This window comes from Ammodytes marinus (genome assembly GCF_949987685.1).
Source record: "Ammodytes marinus genome assembly, chromosome: 6".
NCBI classification, from domain to species: domain Eukaryota; kingdom Metazoa; phylum Chordata; class Actinopteri; order Uranoscopiformes; family Ammodytidae; genus Ammodytes; species Ammodytes marinus.
In genome coordinates, this window is record NC_137235.1 from 6965103 (window position 1) to 6987602 (window position 22500).

Genomic DNA, 22500 nt, shown 5'->3' on the forward strand with positions numbered 1-22500 from the left:
ATCTGCAGCCTACAAGCACTTCTAAGGTCACCAATTAACATGCTACAACTCGTTTATCCAATCAGTGTCCATGTCCGAATGTATACCTTTTGGAAAAGGTGAGGTGTTTCCCGGTGTACATAATAAACACATATTATACAGGTAATAATAAAGACATTACAGCATCTTTGACCTTTAGATTGGAACAATATCCTCATATATATCTTACCGAGGTTCATACAACACCATTCAACAGCACACACTCTCCGTTCTTTATCTGATATCGTGATTTGTAAACCATCTGTGGTCATTGTGGTTTGCTCCTCACTGCAACAATAGCTACAGAGTGGAGCACAATGGCACCCTGACCCCCCATTTCCTTTAGTGGCAATCCTGATTAGCTAAGTGACAAGCTTCTCCCATGCCATTGTTACTGTATTAGTGTCTTGAATCCCCCTGGAGGGCACTAACTGTGCTCAGCTAATCATATAGCGATGGTTATCATTCAGTAGCTCATTGTTAGAGGGCTGGGAGATATACTTTAGATATGGGATGGAGACGGAGGGGAGAAAGAAAAGAAAACTGGGTGAACAAGGGCTCCCAGATGGGCTTTGTCCGATGCTGAGGGGTGTGTGATAGAAAGTACAGCGTCCATAGAAACACAGCCACGTACAGCGCACATAGCCATGAGAGTTAAAGGTGGAAGCAGGAACAATGGGGAAGGAAAATTTTTTAAGGATGAAGATCAATACATTTTAACCCAAAATGCTCCAGAAACCAGAAGAGTTAAACTCAAGTTGTACATAGTGAAAACTACAGCATGAGAACCCAGTGTGTACATTAAGGGATAGGTTCACATGTTGAAATAAAGCTGATTAGTGCTGCACACTGATACACAGTTTGTGAAAAGTGCGGTTTTCAGACAGCCCCGATGAAATGTGAATTCACTCTTCAATGGCTGAGGACAATGTGCTTGAGTCACGCTGAAAGCTTTTGGCGGATGGGGAGTAAAGGAGGATGTGTGGATGGTGGGGGAGTAGGCAGTGAGGTAAGAAGTGGAGGGGACATCGGTGAAAGGTTCACTTGACAGAAAAAATCTTACACATGGCCTGATACCAGACTACTGTAAGACCACCAGACTGTGCGTGTGTGCCAGAGAAAGACACAGACAGTAGGATAGGAATGGAGGGAAACCAAGCTGCACCAAGCTCTCTGGGAATCACACTCAAACCATCAAAAACAAGCTTATAGGTTTTCCATTGTAGAATTTGGAGAAACTGCCTTGATTCTGAACTGTTGTATTAACATGTTGCTTTAACACTATGTGGTCAATGTACTGTAGTCCTTTCCAAAGCCAGCGCCTACAAAGGCTGTTTAAGCCATTGTTAGACAATTTGTTATTGTATCAGTATCTGACAAGATCACCACTGGTTAATTAGGACTATAAAGGAATCGTTTAGCTTCATGGGAGTTTCAATTAGACTAATTCTCTTTTGAGGCAAGATATAACTTTGTTTATCAAAATTGTTTTGCAGTAGTTCTAGTAGGAATGACTTCAAATGTATGGATATCAAAAAGTGTCCACACACTCACATAGTTACTCTCTCATTATACCTGGAAGCTGCTATAGCACAACTACAGTCTGTTTATTGCAGCGTTCGGGGTTTAAAGCGCTCTCTCGAGCGGACCTTATCCGTGGTAATGAGGGAGGAATAAGTGCTGCTCTTACACTTTACTCATTAAAATGTATCCTGAGTCACTTCTTCTCTCGTCAACTCTAAATCCAGGGTCACTTCATTTAGTTTTATGAAGGTTTTATTAGTGACACACACATAATAATAAAACAACACACGAAGAACAAAACAGAAAATGTTCCTAGGCGGTGTCTCTCTCTTTTATGTTGCGGCACAAGACATGCAGACAATACGTGAAAAAGAAAATACAGGGTGTGTGAACTTTACTGGGGTGGGGATGGTTTACTCTGGAAAAATATCACATACCTACACGGACATGACACTCAATAACCGAAACAAGCCAGCTAGCATGTCTTCTCCCCACCCAACACACACACAAGAGATCTGATGAAAGTTGCGTCAAGAACTTGAGTTTGAATAAAAAAAGAGTACTGTTGAAAAAACTGGAAACAATTTCACTTTTAATAATTAAAAAGGGTGTAATTTCAGGGATGGTGATATTGTTAGCATTTCTGCTGCTGATTGTGATTCTAACAGATGTTGTTTTTCTCTGATCTTTGCAGCTGTTTTCTGGGGCGACATCGCTTTAGACGAGGAGGACCTGCGCATGTTCCAGATCGACAGGACGATAGACCTGACGCAGCACACACACATGCACACACACTCCCGGCAGGGCCACACGTCTGGTAAGTGTGGACTCTCATCTGAGTTATCAACCATGAGACTTTCATCAACTTGAGAATAAATCAGCCTGAATGAGAGAGGAGGTAGACAGGTATTAGCTGAGGATACTATGGTCACTATGTATTGTACTTTGGTTGTGTTTTGATTCTCGTCTCTTGTGTGTGTCAGGTGGCACGGACGAACATGAAATTTCAAAGAAGAAAGGATCTCTATATATGCTGCTGGAGAGACTACGTATGTTCGGCCTTGGTAAGGACCCTAAACTTACAGTACATACTACATTTTCAGATACCAAATAAAGGCTGTAATGTTTTAGTCAGTGAATTACAAATCGTATACAGTTTACTTGACTGAATATATCATAATGGTGTCCTAGATTTACCCGATACGCCACTTCTAAAACCCAGCTGTCTGTGCAACTTTTCTATGCACTACCAAGGAGATTTTTTGCTCACTGTATGTCACTGTAAACATGCAAACTTTGACCTCCACTAGTTAACTTTATAATAAAGTTGATTTCAGTACTCCAAGCTTTGGGTTACCTTATTGAAACACTCTCAAACTTATTCAGTGTGCATTCTAAACTTATTTCAATGACACAGTATATTGCACCGCCATAGCTATATCTGTCTGGGTTTTTATTACCTTCTGATGTGAAGAACAAACTCTGAAAGGTCACGTATAATGAGAAAAAGTGTGATCCAATAATCTCAGACGACATTTATGATATTAATAAAAAAAGACCGGTAATTTATTCAGTTTGAGCTCACATAACCTGAAATGACTGTTGATTCTCTCTCCTCACTTTGTTAAGACTATCTCCCCAAGAACTCCAGCAAGGGATCAGCCAGTCCCAAGAGCCAAACTGGGAAAGGTGGGAAGAGTGGGAAGACTGGTCATGCCTCAAAGAGCCGTATTCCTCGAGCGGCCACATCCCGAGCTGAGAGGATATGGCCCGGAGGAGTCATTCCCTACATCATAGGAGGAAACTTCACTGGTAAGCAACAAGCAACAAGCACTGGACTGCTGCCTGTGCTGCTGTGTAACAGTAAAACACACACACACACACACACACACACACACACACACACACACACACACACACACACACACACACACACACACACACACATGAAGTGACGTGTGATTGTGTGAAAATAGGATGTGAAATGTGTGTGTTTCAGGTAGTCAGAGGGCCATGTTCAAGCAGGCAATGCGTCACTGGGAGAAACAGACGTGTGTGACTTTCATTGAGAAGACAGACGAGGAAAGCTACATAGTGTTCACCTACAGGCCCTGCGGGTGAGTTTTGGTGAAACTCTTTGTGTGTGTGTGTGTGTGTGTGTGTGTGTGTGTTTGCGGCGCGTGTGTATTTGTGTGTGTGTGTGTGTGTGCGCGTGTGTGTGTGCGCCTAGAGTTCAGCAGCGACCTTGTCACAGCGAGAGACGATACGGTCACTCAACAATGGCTTCACTTTCCTTCCTGTCCTGCTCCCGTTTCCCCCCACCATCCCACCAATCAAGCTGCTGCCCGCTCTCTAACTTTCTTTCTGTACGTTCGTGCAGTTTTTCTGGATTGCTGCATTGTTCTGTGGAGTGGCAGCGCCGTGGGGTCATAGTGTGTTTGTACAGTGGTGGTACACTTCACTGACCAGAAACCACAGGAGTCAGGACAACTGGGTTTATCTATCCAAGCTGTACTGCAGATGGTTGAAAGAGTAGGATAGTAGGATATAGGATAAAGTGCTGAAATGAGAAAGTGACAACTCGTTTATTTGAACAGAAAATAAAAAAATTGTGATAATCAAAATATAACAGTCTACTCCTATTTTTCTATTTCATATTCCGTTGACTTAAAAACATTGATATTGATTGATCATTTTGATCTGTAGTGATCAAAACGTTGCATTGTTGCAGTGATTAATAATGTACTGTTGGTACGAAGAAACTGTGCAGATAATACAATTTTTTTTTTCTTGTACACCTGTTGAACACTTTCTTTGATTGTGCTAAAGAGTAAATTAGATTTTTTAAATGTAGATATATAGGTAGAAGATCTGTTGTGTGATAACTGATGATGTTGCTCTTTTGGTGCTCTGTGATCGGATCGCTGCATTAGAGATTAGACGCTGGTCTAATCTGATGTATAAATACCCTGCAGCTTGGACCTGCAACGTGTGTTACAGAGATGCAGTAAAATAAGAAATGTTTTAGAGTAGAACCACGGTATACGTGTGTGTGTGTGTGAGTGTGTGTTTGTGTGTGTGTGTGTGTGTGTGTGCATGTGTGTGTTGTGGAGAAGGAAGTGTTGTGCGGATACTAGAGCTGCAAATGCTGGAAGAAAAGACTCTATCTACTCCAGTGACTCCTGATCCTTGCAATCAGCTCGCTGGATAACTTTAATCAGATTTGTTAGCCTGGCACGGATGTCTCGGCTAACCAGGAAAAAAAGCTTGAGCTTGTGTGTGTATGTGTGTGTGTGTGTGTGTGTGTGTGTGTGTGTGTGTGTGTGTGTGTGTGTGTGTGTGTGTGTGTGTGTGTGTGTGTGTGTGTTCTGTGAGCAGCGATATGTGAATTTTCACAGATTATATTCACATTGGCTTATGAAACTGCAGCGTTATCGGAGCTTTGTATGTAAATAAATCCTGACGCTTTTCCTCTGGTGGACGTAGTACAGGGCAGGAAATCCTGAAAAGACTGTGTGCGTGCATACACGTGTGTGTGTGTGTGTGTGTGTGTGTGTGTGTGTGTGTGTGTGTGTGTGTGCATGTGTGTGTGTGTGTGTGTGTGATCATACTACAATGCTGATGCTTTTCTCACTGCCAAAATCTGTAGTTAAAAGAAAGAAAAGAAAAATCATCCGCCTATCTCCCTGCTATCAACTTCCTACTAATCCTTATTAGGTGTTGTTCCTATGTGGGTCGTCGTGGCAACGGGCCCCAGGCTATCTCCATAGGCAAGAACTGTGACAAGTTTGGCATCGTGGTCCATGAACTGGGTCACGTCATCGGCTTCTGGCACGAGCACACACGGCCCGACCGTGACGATCACGTGACCATCATTCGGGACAACATCCAACCAGGTCAGACTCACTACCCAAGATGCACCTGGGTTCATCGTTTTTTTTCAAATTCTCACTCGAGTGTGAATGAGGCTTTTAATGACTGTGAAATCACCTAGACCCCCGGACTGTGTATTTTCCTCCCACACTCTCCTCTACACCTCAACGCAACCTGACAGGTGTTAAATCAAATGACACAGCAGCGTCATCAGACCTAACCTAGAGCTTGTATTTAGAAGTATATCACAGAGCTATTGGACTCCAAGTACTTTGATAAATACCCCTAACAATGCCTTATCCATTCAGACGTAATCACTTTAATCACGCACATTAAATGCATTAGCACACTTAATGATTGCACTCTGTTTGTTGACGGGTGTGATAAAACTAAACAGTCTAATTCCGCTGTGTGTTTCCCAGGCCAGGAGTATAACTTCCTCAAGATGGAGCCGGGGGAGGTGAACTCTCTTGGGGAGGCATATGATTTTGATAGCATCATGCACTATGCCAGGAACACCTTCTCACGGTAAGCAGCTGCACCCTCTCGTCATCAAGACAAGTGTTGACAGATCAGACAGAAAATCTGCTGCCAAAACATGTTTTTCCTTGATGTTTTTTTGAACGTTTCTCTACGTTGATGTGGGGTGTAGCTGATTGGTTGGAACAACCACTGACCCAACTCCAGCTGTGCTTGACAACACCCTAGTTCTTATACAGTGGCCAAAAAGCTGCAACGTTTATTAAATCAAACAGAGCAGGTACTTTAGCTGGTGACATGCTAACACATGTCACCGATTACCGGTCACTTACCAAATTCTTACTCAAAAGGCGATGTTGATATGTCACTTTGGTGTTCACAATGTATTACCTTCTTCACGGAATAGATGTTAGCATGCTGCTAGTGTTTGCTGTGTTAGAAGGTTTGAATATTTTTTAAAGCCTATAGAGCTAACATTTTCTAGTATTTCACAATAAAGGTAAAACATTTGAGAAAAGTCTAAATACAATTAAATAAAACATTATTTGAATAACCTCATGACCAACTAGACTTATCCAGCTATCCCCTTGTGGGGGTTTGAATCTTGGCTGAGAAAAACATTAAGTTAAGAGTATCTGAGTCCATATCGACTTTGGTGGAAATTTACAGTTGTAGCTCACTTACTTTGTGAGAAATTGGAAATAATTACTCAACAGTGCAGTAAAACTAATGGCTACTTTTCAGGATCATGAAATCTGTTTCCTTTAGTTTTAAACTTCTCTCCCCTATCAGAAATCAGCCAGTTATTTGGCAGTCAGAGCAGCCACTGGTTCCCTTTACATGTTTTTTAATCTCTGCCATACCTGCATCGTATAACAGCTCAGCTCCAACTCACACATTAGCAGAAAATACAGAACATAGGCAGGGCGACTTTGCATGGACGTCATAATGCTCTTAGAACATTTGTTTTGTTACTTATTTTATGATGCTGTTTTGACAATAAATGTTCATGTGTTGAAATGTTTACTGAAATGTGGAGCATGCTGCGTGTTGAACTCCTCTGTCCCTCCCTGAAGGGGGATGTTCCTCGACACCATCCTCCCATCCAGAGACGACAACGGGGTCCGGCCTGCTATTGGCCAGCGGACAAGGCTCAGTAAAGGAGACATTGCACAGGCAAGGAAGCTGTATAGATGCCCAGGTACTGACATATTTACTATGAGACCACTGTGTGTGTGTGTGTGTGTGTGTGTGTGTGTGTGTGTGTGTGTGTGTGTGTGTGTGATTCTGTCTGTCTGTCTATGTGTCTGTCTGTCTGTGTGTCTGTCTTTCTGTCTGTGTGTCTGTCTGTGTGCGTTTTATGAAACAGAAGATGACCTATGTTTATCTTCGTATCTTTGCCGTAAGATAACCGCCCACCCCTCCTCTCTCAGAGGCACAGAGGTGAAAGTTGAGTAATTTGTTTTTCCGTGTGACTCTTCCCACCCTGTGTTATTTGGGGTCTCACACACGCATCACACACACACACTCTTTCCGTCAGCTCTTGCGTACACCCCGTGCTGCTCTGGCGTCGCCGCGGTCCCTGTAGTACGGCTCTGACGTGGTCTGGGTTTGCTCTCAAGCCGAGCTGTGTGGTAATTTCACAAAAGTTTACGATCACAAATGCTGCCATAATTTTATGGCCCACACACATGCACGCGCAGAAAAACACACGCACGATGTACTTTATCTGAGACAAACAGTTCAAATATCATTTGACATCATTCGGGTCGACTTCAATCCACCACAGTCTCGTACCATTTCAGAATTGATCTGATACATTTATTTTATTCGTTAATATTAAAAACTCAATATTTCACAGTAGACAGTAGATTTTATTCTGCTCAATCCATTTTCATATTGGAGCGAGAACAAGCGTGTGTTTGCATGTCCCAGCTGGAAACAGACACAACTTCAACCTTATAAGGACATATTTGAGTGATACCATATTCACTGACAGATGAACCGAGCCCCGGGGCATTGTTGGGGGAGAACAGCATGCATGATGGGATAGGAGGGGCACATTTGGCTAACCTCCTTTTTGAGAGGGAGCGACGGCGTGAAATTCAGAATAAAAAGAGCCATATTGTCTGATAAATATTCTACAAAAATTCCCATCCAGCTGTAATAGTTTTTTATTTGTCGATTTCAGTGTGATAAATTTAGTCTGTCAATTCGGTTCACTTACAGAAAATGACTCCACTGCTGGGGAATGTTTGATTCTGCTAAACGGTGACATGAACATTTCATACCGATACACGTACAGGAATACAAACACTGCAGCCTCCAACATCACACGCAAAACCAAAACAAGCCAAAGACAACATGAAACACTAGTTTGTTAGGGAGGATATTTTTAATTCCTCGACTGTTTATCCCTAAATCAGAAGGAGAACTAAGAGTTTCCATATGGAAAGATCAGATATTATTACGGACATAAACTTTGTCAGAGAGCGTATGAGGCAGTTGTTTTGACTAAAACACGTAATATATTTATTTAGCTAAATTGGCAGTAAAGGATTGAGAATTATATGAGAGTCATGTGTTCTTAAGCAATGTACCGATCATTAGTATTGGTACACAGCGGAAAAGGTTATGCACAACATGCACGGCTCACCACAAAAATGTAACTCAATCTGTGTGTGTGTGTGTGTGTGTATGTGTGTGTGTGTGTGTGTGTGTGTGTGTGTGTGTGTGTGTTTGTTTTGCAGCTTGCGGAGAGACGCTCCAAGAGTCAACGGGCAACTTCTCTTCTCCTGGTTACCCCAACGGATACCCTTCATACACACACTGTGTCTGGAGAATATCTGTTACACCTGGAGAAAAGGTGCATATAAAACACACACACACACACACACACACACGCACGCACGCACGCACGCACGCACGCACGCACGCACACACACACACACACACACACACACACACACACACACACACACACACACACACACACACACTAGCACCCTGCAGTTCAGTTAATGTACATCCAATAACAATAAGAGACTGCTGACAGAGTGACTGCATATATATTATATCATAACAGCTAACACCACTCTCTTCCTATTTTTTTTGTGCTTCCTCTCGTCTGGTCTTTGAAGTATAAAACTAGTCTATTAAATATCATCAGTATTGACTTTATGTTTATTACTCCACTCCTCCAGATTGTTCTGAACTTCACCACCATGGATCTGTACAAAAGCAGTCTGTGTTGGTACGACTACATCGAGGTCCGGGACGGATACTGGAGGAAAGCTCCGCTGCTAGGTAAGATCCGACGGAAATATATGCAAATGGATCATGTTTAAAGGTTCGATGTTATTATGAAATACTATGTCTCTATAGTATGCATACTGCATGAAAAAGTACGTTTACATACTTTTTATAGACAGCTCCTACTATGTGGTATAGTAGGAGAAAGAGTATGCGATTTGGAACGCAGAATTTCTGTCGATGGTGTTGAACATTTGGTGGAACGGCAAGCGTGTCCGTCACTCTTTAATGTCCCCTAGAAACAGACTCGAAAGATGAATAGGTTATTTTTTTTTCACGTCACATTTCTTAGGCCATATTTCACCAACAATCGTTGACGAGGTGAGTAATGATTCACAGATTACAGCGTGTGGTTCTCCTGTGTGTGTTTTCAACAGGCAGGTTCTGCGGAGACAAAGTTCCTGACGTCTTGATCTCCACTGACAGCAGGATGTGGATTGAGTTTCGCAGCAGCAGCAACTGGGTGGGAAAAGGCTTCGCTGCCACTTATGAAGGTAACTCATCCAACTTAACAACAAACAAATATTTCCAAAACTTTTGTGAGGAGTTTTTCCTTGGCGCTTGCATAATTCGATACATTCTGTACGACACATGTGTTCCAGGTGTTATTGTTCAATGTTAATGGTCTGTGTCTGTTTCTCCCCCATGTGCAGCAATCTGTGGAGGGGAAATCACCAAGGACTCAGGACAAATCCAGTCTCCCAATTATCCCGATGACTACAGGCCCTCCAAAGAGTGTGTGTGGAGGATCACCGTGTCCGAGGGATACAATGTTGGGCTCAGCTTCCAGGCCTTCGAGGTGACTCACTCCTTATGTGTGTGTGTGTGTGTGTGTGTGTGTGTGTGTGTGCGTGCGTGCGTGCGTGCGTGCGTGCGTGTGTGTGTGTGTGTGCGTGCACATGTGTGTGTGTGTTTGTTTGTGTGCGTACACGTGTGTGTGTATTGCTCATGTTTGTGTGGGTGTTTTTCTCGCTATTCACCCCCATCTGTGTGTGTTTGTGTGTGTGCTCAGGAATGTCTGGGTCAAATTTCACGCTCGTATAGCTGCTAGAAAGTTAATAACGGTTGTGGTGGTGCGTGTATATATGTGTGTGTAAGCTTTGTATTTAAACGCTGTAAAAACGTCAGACTTCTAAAAGACTCAATAAGTCTCAAAACTGACTTCAAATGTGAGGTTGAAGTTCACCTTCTCACAGTTCTGTTCCACTCCTCGTCTTCTACTTTGTCTGTCTACTCTATTCTGTTCTTTTCTATTCTATTATTTTTCTGTATCAATATAAACACATCAAAACACAGCAATTAAACATGTGACGTTTTCCTTTAATAAGTTCTCTGTGTCCTTTAATTTAACAGTTAGAATTTTTACAACACATAAAGCAACAACAAATAAAAACCCTGTGTGCTACATAGAAGGTGCTGCTATAACAGAGTGTATCTTGTTGTTTGGCAGATCGAGAGACATGACAGCTGTGCCTACGACTACCTGGAGGTCAGAGACGGCCCTCTGGAGACTAGCCCCCTGATTGGTCGATTCTGTGGCTATGACAAACCAGAGGATGTGCGCTCCACCTCACACACGCTGTGGATGAAGTTTGTCTCCGACGGGACGGTTAACAAGGCCGGCTTTGCTGCTAACTTTTTCAAAGGTATGTGTGTGTGTGTGTGTGTGTGTGTGTGTGTGTGTGTGTGTGTGTGTCAGTTGATTGTTTTTTTTTTAAGCCAGTGCATTCTTTAAATGTGTGCAAATGTTCCCTGACGTGTGTGTGTTTTCAGAGGAGGATGAGTGTTCCAAGCCAGACAATGGTGGATGTGAACAGAGGTGTGTAAACACTCTCGGCAGCTTCAAGTGTGCCTGTGACCCGGGCTATGAACTGGCTCCTGACAAGAAGAGCTGTGAAGGTAACTGTGTGTGTGTGTGTGTGTGTGTGTGTGTGTGTGTGTGTTTTTGTGGAAAGTTGTAGTCATGTTTGTATGTGCATTCCTTCATTCCCCGCTGTGTGTTTCTGTAGGATATGAGTCGAACTCATCAGAAAAAAAAACATCCGAACGACCTCCATCAACAGGAAAAAACATTTCTCCTTGACAAAACCACAATGCCTCCATGTTGCAACCCCACGAACGCTGTGAAGGTTCCTTAAATCGCACGCAATAAATTAAGTAAAGTACCCATAATGAGCCACAGACTGAAACAACTGAACTAACCACTTCTGAGGCACAGAGAGTAAAGGCTTTGCTGCAGGGGGATATCCAAATTGTGGTTTTGGCGTATTACTTCGAAGAGCAGTAGTTATTTTTGGCATCCCCAGTGAATTAATGTGTGGGAAAATGATGAAGTGTGGATTTTCCAAATGGTGTGTTTGATTATAGTGACATCTGGAGAATTTTCTTTTAGTGACGCATTTCAACATGCCCACTTCGAAAAAGTACAAAATTAATAAATAAATAGGGTCAAGGGGAAATACAAAGTTAAAGCTAGGTATTGGAGCCTGCGTTGTGAGGAAAGCCTCTGGTGAATTGGTGTGTTCTGAGTGATGCCTATTTCCCCTTGACATGAGCAAACATGGTGCACTGACTTTCTGCACACATTTCACTCCTACTCTAAATCTGGTGGCTCTATGATAAACATTTCCATGGCCTCATCAATAGGAGCAGTGTCTGCAGCCAATTACAGACCTCTTTGTCCTCCTCACGTCGCCTTTAACTGCATACAATTCAAAACATTACCCTCCTGACTAAAGCAAATGCAGTATACAACTGTGCTCATCCAAAAATTGTGACAGCAAAGAAAATCTCCTCGTTACAAAAAAACCTATAAAAAAATCAAAAATATAGGGATGGGTATCGGTAGGGTTTAATTGAGGCCGATATCAATACTGATACTGCTTAATGATACAGATACATATCGGTACCCTTATTGATACTGGTCTCCATAATTTGTTGAAAAAAAAACGAAGAAATTACAGCAGCCCGGATCGCAATTGCATAACATTAAAAAGCACAAGGCATTTTCACCACCACCACCTGCTCATGAGCGGTGCGGACGGTTCTGGACGGTCCGGGGTATCTCTCTGACCAGGGGCATCTCTCTGTTTCCAGCCGCGTGTGGAGGTCTGCTCTCTAAACTCAACGGGACCATCAGCACGCCCGGCTGGCCTAAAGAATATCCACCCAACAAGAACTGCGTGTGGCAGGTGGTCGCTCCCACTCAGTACCGCATCTCCATGCAGTTTGAGGCCTTCGAGCTGGAGGGGAATGAGGTGAGTGTGTGTCTGTGTGCCCGCCTGTATATCTATAGTAGAACATAGTAGGAAAAAGGGAGATGCCAATGAATGATAGAAGTCATATTGAGGATGCGTGTTGTGTTACGAGCATCTATTTTGTATGTTTAGGTTTGTAAATACGACTACGTGGAGGTGCGCAGCGGCCTTTCCTCCGACTCTAAGCTGCATGGTAAATACTGCGGAACAGAAGTCCCTGAGGTCATCACTTCTCAATACAACAACATGCGGATTGAGTTCAAGTCCGACAACACTGTTTCTAAGAAAGGCTTTAAGGCTCACTTCTTCTCAGGTAGGACACGTGCGGTACATCTCTGTGTGTGTTTTATATGTGTGTATGTGTGTGTGTGTGTGTGTGTGTGTGTGTGTGTGTGTGTGTGTGTGTGTGTGTGTGTGTGTGTGTGTGTGTGTGTGTGTGTGTGTGTGTGTGTGTGTGTGTGTGTGTGTGTGTGTGTGTGTGTGTGTGTGTGTGTGTGTGTGTGTTGGGGTAGTGGGTAGAGCAGTGAATTTTGTTGGGAAGAAGCTGAGCTCACAAATGGACACCTAAGAAGTTAATTATGCCACAATTTCATTGTGGATCATCCCCATAACAAGATTGACATTGGAAAAGCCTGCCACGCTTCCCAAACATTGTTTTTGAATGTAATGTTACCGACATTTCCATCATTTGTTTGATGAAGGTTATGCTTGAATATTACAAACCTGTTAAAGCCAACTGCTGGTTGAAGATTGAACGCAAACCAGGGGTCTCCAGTATTAAAGATATAACCTGTCCATTTATCCCTGCACCACCTCAACACCTTTACTTTTCACTTACGCTACATGAACGTCAACACTAAACAAACTGTTTATACTGTATATGGCTGTGTACTTTAAATTCCATCCTACAGACATTTTTATGTCTTCTGCCCACTGCCACTGTGTTCCTTTGTGTTTATGTCAGCAGCTTGCATGGTTTAATATTTGTTGAATATCCATATATATGTGTGTTCATACCCCCATGCTGAACTATGCCCGGCCTCCTGAACCCACCCAGCCCTGTGCCCTCTCTCCCTCAGACAGGCTGGCTCTGTGTCGTATTGTTGTGTTTGAGTCCTGCCAGGACATAAAGCGCGGCCGCTCTCCCACTCGTGGCCATGCCAACAGCAAGCTGGCCACCTCGCCAAAGGTCCGAGGTAACATGACCTCACCATCGGCGTCTCTGATTGGCTCTGGTCCGCCGTGTGATTAGGGAATGGATGGATCCCGCTTTTAATGGCGTGGATCACCGTTTAATCCATTCACCTACAGGGGGAAACATGTGCTTTGTCCCAATTCCATGTAACATACCAATACTACGTAGTATCAACTAGGCATGCGTGATAATACAAGATAAAAATTAACTTAAAAAAAAGAATTATAGTGTTACATATATGTCTGTGGACCGATTGAATGATTCATTTCGATCTGAAATTTAAAAACGTTTACAGATATATTACTGAAGTTTTACATATGAATAGTTCGGTCATCTGTAATAGATTAATAAACAGTGTGGCACAGTTAATTGCTTTGAATATTAGTTTGATTATTTCATACAATTTCATATACAATATACAACATTTAGTGATATATTTTGAATAATGGAAAAGGTGCTGTATTGTTTTGCAGTTAAAGAAAATACTTAAAATGTTACAGACAGTTTTAAATTCACTCTATCACCATAATTAAATTATTTTAAAATGTTGTCTGATGTGTTCCAGAAATGACACAATAGCCCACCATTTATTATAAATTAAATCATCTGTAATTGTATTACAATTCAATTGGAATTGGTATGTTAATGGGATTGGGAACTATGATTCCCCAGAAAAAACATAACAAATATCCCCTACTCGCTCTCGGCGGGATGACTTTGTTGGATGTTAACATTAGATAATAACAACTTTAGGAAGTTGTCCTGCAGAAAAGATCCCAATTTCTCATCTCCCACTCCTCACATTTAAAGTTATTGAAAGGGAAATGGTGAAAGTGATCTAAAAGAGGCAACTTCAACATAACATTTTGGCAACTTCTTGAGCAAGTCAAAGTTCAACTACCTGCACAACACCTGGAACAGTTAGAAGACCACAGAGAAGTCAGATAATCAGTGTGTGTGTGTGTGTGTGTGTGTTTGTGTGTGTGTGTGTGTGTGTGTGTGTGTGTGTGTGTGTGTGTTAAAAGTTGCTGTTCGGATAGCTCTGTTATTGTCAGAAGCCTACAGGGATAGCTTTGGTTGGCAAATATCCAGCCGCTTTAGGGAGGTCCCTTCGGCCTCCCACACACTACTAATCCATGTGTGTGTGTGTGTGTGTGTGTGTGTGTGTGTGTGTGTGTGTTTGTGTCCGTGTGTGTGTGTGTGTGTGTGTGTGTGTGTGTGTGTGTGTGTGTGTGTGTGTGTGTGTGTGTGTGTGTGGACATTGTGTGCTTCACCCTAAGAAAGCTACAATGGACAACGTGTAGCATCAACTGCAAAGCTTCTTAGTCTGTGATAGGGTGAGACTGAGCTCACAATCGCACCGTAATACCACGTCAGACATAGACACACACACACACACACACACACACACACACACACACACACACACACACACACACACACACACACACACACACACACACACACGCACACAGACACAGAGGAGGATTTAGCGGTTTCATTAAAAGCAGATCTAGTAGTTTGATTCACAAGCTCGGGAGTTACGGTGATACTCGGCGTCTGTGTCTAATCTCACATCATCTGTGTCTCACTCACAGTCCTCCTCTGTCTCCCACACTCTCCCTGTACACGCTCTGTCTTCCTGTGCGGTCAGCTGTAAATCTCCACCTCCGTACTTCTGTCTCTGACACCATCACTGTTGACAACGTGTCAGCCACACACACACACACACACACACACACACACACACACACACACACACACACACACACACACACACACACACACACACACACACACACACGCACACACACGCACACACACAGGGCGCGCCAACTCTGTTCAGCTTCACTAAAGTGGCTTTGTCATCACCCAGTATTACAGAGGAGCAGCCGCACATTAAAGGATGAGTGAGAGGAAAATGAGCCAGGAGTTGGAAAACCCCCAGTCGTGTTTAGTCTTTAACATTTCTTAACCTCTTAACAAGTAGCAGCCGTCCAGAGAGTCGCACATAATAAAACACATGCTGAGCATTGTGTATAAAAAGTTTCACAACCCGTCTGGAAATTCTGCAACCAATTAAGTCTTGCGTTTGAACGTTGCATTCGCTGTAAACATCATACAGCTTTAATGAAGACATGACCAGCTGATGACAAGCCTATGCACCATTTTGTGTAGAGTAGCAAGGCCTTATGATATCAGGGGAATAAGTTCTTCTTTATACGCAAATGTATGGAATAATGTACTCCAAAATCTAATCAGTTTAAGTATGTCGTCCAAATTTAGGCCTAATGTCCCACCCATCCTACCATGTGTAAAAAACCATAACAATCCCAGAGAAGTAGGGCTCCGCTATCTTTCAGAAGAAGTGTGTCCTCAGTGTGAACACATCAGAATGATTTAGCTGTGTTGGTTTGGCCAGAGCAGAGCACAGCTGATCTGTAAACAGCTGTTATGGTCTGAAGCGTTTCAGAGCCAAACTGTGAGCTTGACCACAGACTGACCGTAACCATGAACCCAAGGAGCAGCAGCACAATGATGGTTTCACAGGCCAACGGAACCAGAAACACACACTAACTCACTTAACCCTCTGTAGTGGTCCGTCATTGCATTAATGTTAACCTTTGTATAATGCTTTCTTTTATTGTACCCTCCTTTCCTCTAACTTTTTTCCTTCTAACTTTAGATGCTAGTGTTTCAACAACAGCTGGGCTGCAGACAATATTTAAAGCTTTGATAGCTCCACTTTATTCACCCTTTGCTTAACCCCCTTGTTCCTTGTAAAGGTATATTTCACTTTTATAGTTTTACGAAGGTGAAAGCTGTGGATTTACCGTTATGTTTGACTTAAACATAATGGTACACATCTTGTGTAATGAGTGGGGCTAAAGCTAACACTCTGAAATATTGTTGTTGCCTATAGTATTCTTAAACTTGTTCAACCATTAACTTGACAGGTGAATAATGAAAAAACCAGTATCCGGCAGTCTCTTACAGTTGTTCTGGGTGTCTATGTTTGCCTAGCTTGATTGCTGGATATTTGTGATTGTGTTTCTCGTCATTTAACATCTTTCACTTTCTCTTATTTATTCTGTGTCCTACCTTCTTTTCAGTTGACCTCAGCTTCCCAGGTTGATTAGACTGGTTCTCTCTCCGTATATATCACTGTTTGTGTCTACTGCTGTCTGTCCCTCACTCCTTTTCTTATCATCTTTTTTATTATTATAAAACATGCTCCTCCCTTTCCTTTGAGACTCATCCTTCCACCCCCCCCCTGTGCTTGACCTTTTACCTTCCTCCACTTTCTCTGTTTCCACATGTGAGTGATGTGTTGCATGTGTGTCTCTCACAGACAAGGATGAGTGCAGCAAGGACAACGGCGGCTGCCAGCACGAATGCATCAACACGGTGGGCTCTTACGTTTGTCAGTGTCGCCACGGCTTTGTACTGCATGAGAACAAACATGACTGTAAGGAAGGTGGGTTCCACGTACATTCACATCAGCACACACACTGGCACAAAAGCATCGGCGCGTACAAGCACACGCTGCCACACTCACACAAGCATGTGCCATTTCACAAGGGCAGTCATCGTCCACCGTACAGCTCTTACTCTGTCTATCCTCATCCCAGCACACATGACAACAGACTGGCCATTTGAGGATAGTATTTACTTGGTGCAGGCAGAGCTGTAGAGAAATGACGTTGACTTGAGATCTCTGACACTTGACTGGAGTCTCAAGTTTTACCTGGCGAAAACCTGGAACTATAAAACAGAAAACTAAAAGACTGAATAGTACTAAGACAAGTAAACCTTGATTTAGTACTGTTCAGGATGTTCCAGTCTGCCTGCCATAAATCATTTGAGTTCATACCCAAATCATACCCAAGCAAAGGCATAAATAATTACTATATAAAAATGGCTGTTGTATCCGCCGATGGGGAAGTTTGCCATTAGGCTATAGGCTATTTATGATCATCAGATAATTTTTTTTTACTGTTTTTAATAAACATTTAAGAGTTCCTTTGAGTCTCTTTAAAGACACAAGGCTTAATCTTAAAGACTTGAAAATGGACTTGGACTGCTAAACTGCTCTGATGTCCTGTCCTAATAGCTCTGCTCACTATAACCTGGCTTTGACTTGCACTGAAGGACTCAAGATTTACCTCGGAAAATGTTCAGATTTCCCATGAGTCTAAAGGCTTGACTTGTACTTGCACAAACGGTGCAAAGCTGCAGCACAAACAGACTGCACTAAGTTTAAGGTAATCACAGCACAAATACCCTATAAAGTTATTCAATTGTAAATCATGTATGTGATTTATATTTATATATAATAACAATAGAGTATTTGTTTGTGGACCCTGTTGTCCAGGGGTTTTGGTACTATTTTGAGACTTACCCTGAAAGACTTGAGACGTGAACTTATCTTACATGGCATAAACACAGCTCTGCCTGCCAGTCACTGAGGCTGTGCTCACTGTGATGTGTGTCTGTGTTTATGTGTGAGACACTTAAAGGGGGGAAACAGTTTGAGTTTGACAGAAAACAGTATGTATTAAAAGCAATTAGCACACTCCCATGTACACACACACACACACACACACACACACACACACACACACACACACACACACACACACACACACACACACACACACACACACACACACACACACACACACACACAAACACACACAAAACTGTTGAATTGACATATTATACTATCCTCTTTGAAGTTGAACTTTTGAACATGTACACACACACACCACATCCAGGCACACATACACACCTCACTAAAGGCTCCCTGTGCTGCTCATAAAAACACTCATGTTTCAAACATCTGGGAGCTTGAAAGCACGCTGTCTTCCTGTGTGTGTGTGTGTGTGTGTGTGTGTGTGTGTGTGTGTGTGTGTGTGTGTGTCTGAGTGTCTGAGTGTTTGTGTGTGCATTAGGATGGCTTGACCCAGTAACCTTGCAGAGTCATGTAAATCCATATTCCCATCACACAGCTTGTGTCCGTGTGTGGTTGCGTACATACTGTACATACAATGTGTGCATGGGAAAGTTTGATGTGGAGATGTACATTTTGGATAGCGTGACATGTGCTGTTAACATGTTTGATAAATGTTCAAAAGTCATCTTTTAGTGACAGTAGTCACAAGCCAGAAGTGTCATAATATGAGACCCCAGTAGTGTAAAGAAAATAGAGCAAAAAAGACCAAAAAACAACTTTAAGTATGTATTTTTTTATGGTCTCAGGGATCACTTTGAACCTTTTTTATGAAAGGAGGACGTCTGTTAAACTTGAAACTGTTGGGTTATTTACTTAAATACAGGAAATATTGTAGTTTTATTCCTGTTAAAGATAACTTGATAATGTCAAAATATGCATTTGCTGCTATTTCAGATAGCAAAATATACGACATGTTTAGTGAATAGTGTCGAATGTGACATCTGTATTTAATGTTTGTGTCTGTTAGAAAACACTCTCCTTTACATTTAAGCATTGTTCTTCATTGTAAGATAATTCATCTCATTCTGTACCTGGGTTCAGTTTGTCTGACTCAAAATAAAGACTGTCTCTCTGGAGTACATCTTGTTGTGTTGTTGTGCATGCCTCCTGCCTCCCATCACATTCATTATGTCATGCAGTTTGTCACACACACACACACACACACACACACACACTACACACACACACACACACACTCACACACACACACACTCACACACACACACACACACAAATGCCATGTGTCGTGGATAGCTTATGGTGTCTTTTTTAACTGATAAAAAGTCTCCGGGAGGAAAGCTGTCGGCAAGAGTGTTAACTTCGACCACAAAGAGTTGCTGCACAGTTGTTAGCATGCTACAATATTAGCCCACAGCTTATATGTGGTTGTGAAGTTATGGGTCATAGTTAGACAGTTGCCCATCAGTGACAACTCACAACAAGCTGATATGTTGCATTGCATTTAAAATTTGAATCATTTTAAGTGGATTCTTCTATTTTATTTATTAAATCATGAATGTATTAATTATGTTGCTATTGCTGTTGCATAGCCTAAGAGTAGCTAATTAAGCAGTAATGTTCTGGCTAACCCTGGCAAAATTACAGTACTACACTGTCCCTATGAACTAATAGATAAAACCGACTGCTTAGTAGCTAGTTCTTTAACATACTAGCGTAGCCATGTGAGCAAAGATGCAGGTCCTTATACAAATCACATGTTTTTTTGTAGGCCACTGTTTGAGATTTGAGCAATTTGTACCAATTTTTTAATTCAGGTTCAATTACGACTGCCAAGGAAAGGGAAAACCCGAAATAAACTAATGTCTAAACATAAGGAGTTCCTATGCTTCGATGCATTCCACGAGGGCTCACTCAATGATTTGATCAGCATGAGAATAATGTTAATCATATGCTGCAGCCTTCACAGTCACCTGATCTCAATGTAAAAAACCTGCACAATCTGCACAAAAAATCCATATTATCTAAATAAAGACATACATTCAAAGTTCAAATAATATTCGATATATTACATACTTTATATTATTTTACACTTTCAACATTGTAGCTGTAAGGACGACTTGAACTACCACCACTCCTCCAAATAGTGACACTTGTTATGTGCTAGACTCCATCAAAGCAAAGCACGGGCGTCTACTTACTGTAGCCTTGTGTTTATTTAAAACGTGCGTGCAAGCATGCGTTCATGTGAAATTCACACTGAACTTGTCATGAGGATGTGTTTCTTTGAAATCTCTTCTCTCTCTTTTGGTCCTCTTGTTTCTCTCCTTCCTGTTCCCTTTCCATTTCCCTCTGACCTTTTCCTGTGCAGCCACGATTTTAACTTCCTCTCAATGTGTCTGCTTGCGTGTGTGTGTGTGTATGTGTGTTGATATGAATGTGTGTGTGTGTGTCCAGCTGAGTGTGAGCATAAGATCCACAGCCCCAGTGGGACCCTGAGCAGCCCTAACTGGCCTGACAAGTACCCCAGCCGTAAGGAGTGCACCTGGGACATCACAGCCACGCCGGGACACAGAGTCAAGATAGTAAGTGTGCCGAGTTCAAGCAGATTGTGGGGCATGTGAAGGATTTCACTTTCACTCTTTTTTGCCTCGTTGGCATCTTCCCCTTTCCTCACAACAATACCACTGTTCTGTCTGTGGGGGGTCATGTCGAATGTAAAACCCCCAGGCTGCCCTCCCCCCTTCTTGCCACGATGATCTCTCTTTCCCATGTTCCAATTTATGAAACCCAAATGTGAATGTGGCAAATGTGAACGCATGAGCACGCCTTAGAAGGAAGCCTTGGGCAGTGGCCATCTGTGTCCTTGTGTGTGTCCTTGTGTGTGTGTGTCTGTGTGTGTGTGTGTGTGTGTGTGTGTGTGTGTGTGTGTGTGTGTGTTTCTGTGTGTGTGTGTGTGTTTACCTTATGCATGTGCACACGCATGCATGCTTTTGTGCATGTAAGCGTTTATGTGTAAGCACAGATAGGGTTCTCCACATTTTTTTTAGTTACTGCAGATGCTCCAAATTAAGAATGAACTGACATATTTTGCTCTGCCGTGTGCATTATGGTCTAAAGATAGAAAAGGCTGAAAAGTGCCAAGACTGATAAGCGTGCTCTTTGTCCTTAAAGAGACGGAAGTATCTTTTCACACGTACGCACAAAAGTCAGTTGTCCTGAAAAAGTATTTTTGGCTCATCACCTTTATTCAACCCATCACGCGAATGTTGTGTTTCTAATTAAGGTTTGCATTTCTTTTCATGGCCAACTTGACTAGACACACACATTATATCATCAGCTCTGATGATGAACAACATACAGTCAAGTGCGAAAGTTTGTGAACCCCTTGAGCCTTTTGGAATTTTATTTATTTTAACCATTATTAATTCATTTTTATCAATACCAGTATTTTTTATATGAAATAACAGATGTTTGTTTATCAATTCAACATTTTTATTTTCCAGAAATCAATTGTTAAAACAGATAAAACAAATTATTTGACGAATGTTGTATGTGCAAAAGTTTGTGAACCCTGAGCTGCATTGCTTAAATCGAGCAGGTTGACACAATCAGGTTGGCCAAATTGGTTGATGAAATAGACCAATGTAATGAGAGATCTTTAGGAAAGAAATTGGGTGGCACTAGATAAAACAGAGATAAAACCAGGTCAGTTTAGGCTCACCAAAGTGAACCCATACAGGTCAGACATGCTAAAAGGGAAACAAATCTCAGAGGATCTCAGGAATAGAGTTTTGATGTTACACATTTGTCTGGGGACAGTTATAAATTCATAAAAAAAAATTTGAGCTCAATCGGTCCACCGTGAGGCAAATCATCTACAAATGGAGAGCTTTAAGAGTGACTTAACATCTGCCTAGAAGTGGACTTCCTTCAAAAATATCCTCAAGCGCCACAAGAAAAGTGATTTTTCAGGTAAAAGCCAACCCAAACATTACACCTGGAGATTTGCAGACAATTTGAAACCACCATTATTCACTTGGGAGAAGGTTCTCTAGGTGGTAGGCAGAATTGCGTTTTTGCCCAAACATGGCGGTTTTGGTTATGACCAAACAGTTCAATTGTTGACTAATCTGTCCACAGAATAAGACTTCAGGTATCTCCAGGTGCTCTCTGGCAAAGTTGTGACAAGCAGTTTTGTTCTTTTTTGAGAGCAGAGGCTTCTTCAGCAACCATCCCATGAAAGCCATGTTGACTGAGTTTTCTTCTTATTGTGGAACCATGCACATCTGTCCCAGATGCTGCAAGAGAGGTCTGCAAATCACCAGATGTAATGTTTGGGTTGGCTTTTAACTGAAAAATCACTT

The 22500-nt window shown here is 42.2% G+C and overlaps 1 protein-coding gene across 1 annotated transcript in view; it reads left to right on the plus strand.

Moving 5' to 3' along the window:
* Nucleotides 1-22500, plus strand: part of tll1 (tolloid-like 1) — a gene marked incomplete at both ends in the record, with an annotated part of 38819 nt that overhangs the window by 13689 nt on the left and 2630 nt on the right. The window contains 17 exons of the mRNA XM_080029901.1: nt 2237-2359; nt 2526-2606; nt 3172-3354; nt 3542-3659; nt 5260-5438; nt 5838-5943; nt 6972-7096; nt 8646-8761; nt 9099-9201; nt 9585-9701; nt 9861-10006; nt 10658-10853; nt 10981-11106; nt 12304-12464; nt 12597-12777; nt 17012-17137; nt 20591-20718. Coding sequence (XP_079886027.1) covers nt 2237-2359; nt 2526-2606; nt 3172-3354; nt 3542-3659; nt 5260-5438; nt 5838-5943; nt 6972-7096; nt 8646-8761; nt 9099-9201; nt 9585-9701; nt 9861-10006; nt 10658-10853; nt 10981-11106; nt 12304-12464; nt 12597-12777; nt 17012-17137; nt 20591-20718 — 2315 coding nt within the window. The remainder of the gene's footprint in view (nt 1-2236; nt 2360-2525; nt 2607-3171; nt 3355-3541; nt 3660-5259; nt 5439-5837; nt 5944-6971; nt 7097-8645; nt 8762-9098; nt 9202-9584; nt 9702-9860; nt 10007-10657; nt 10854-10980; nt 11107-12303; nt 12465-12596; nt 12778-17011; nt 17138-20590; nt 20719-22500) is intronic.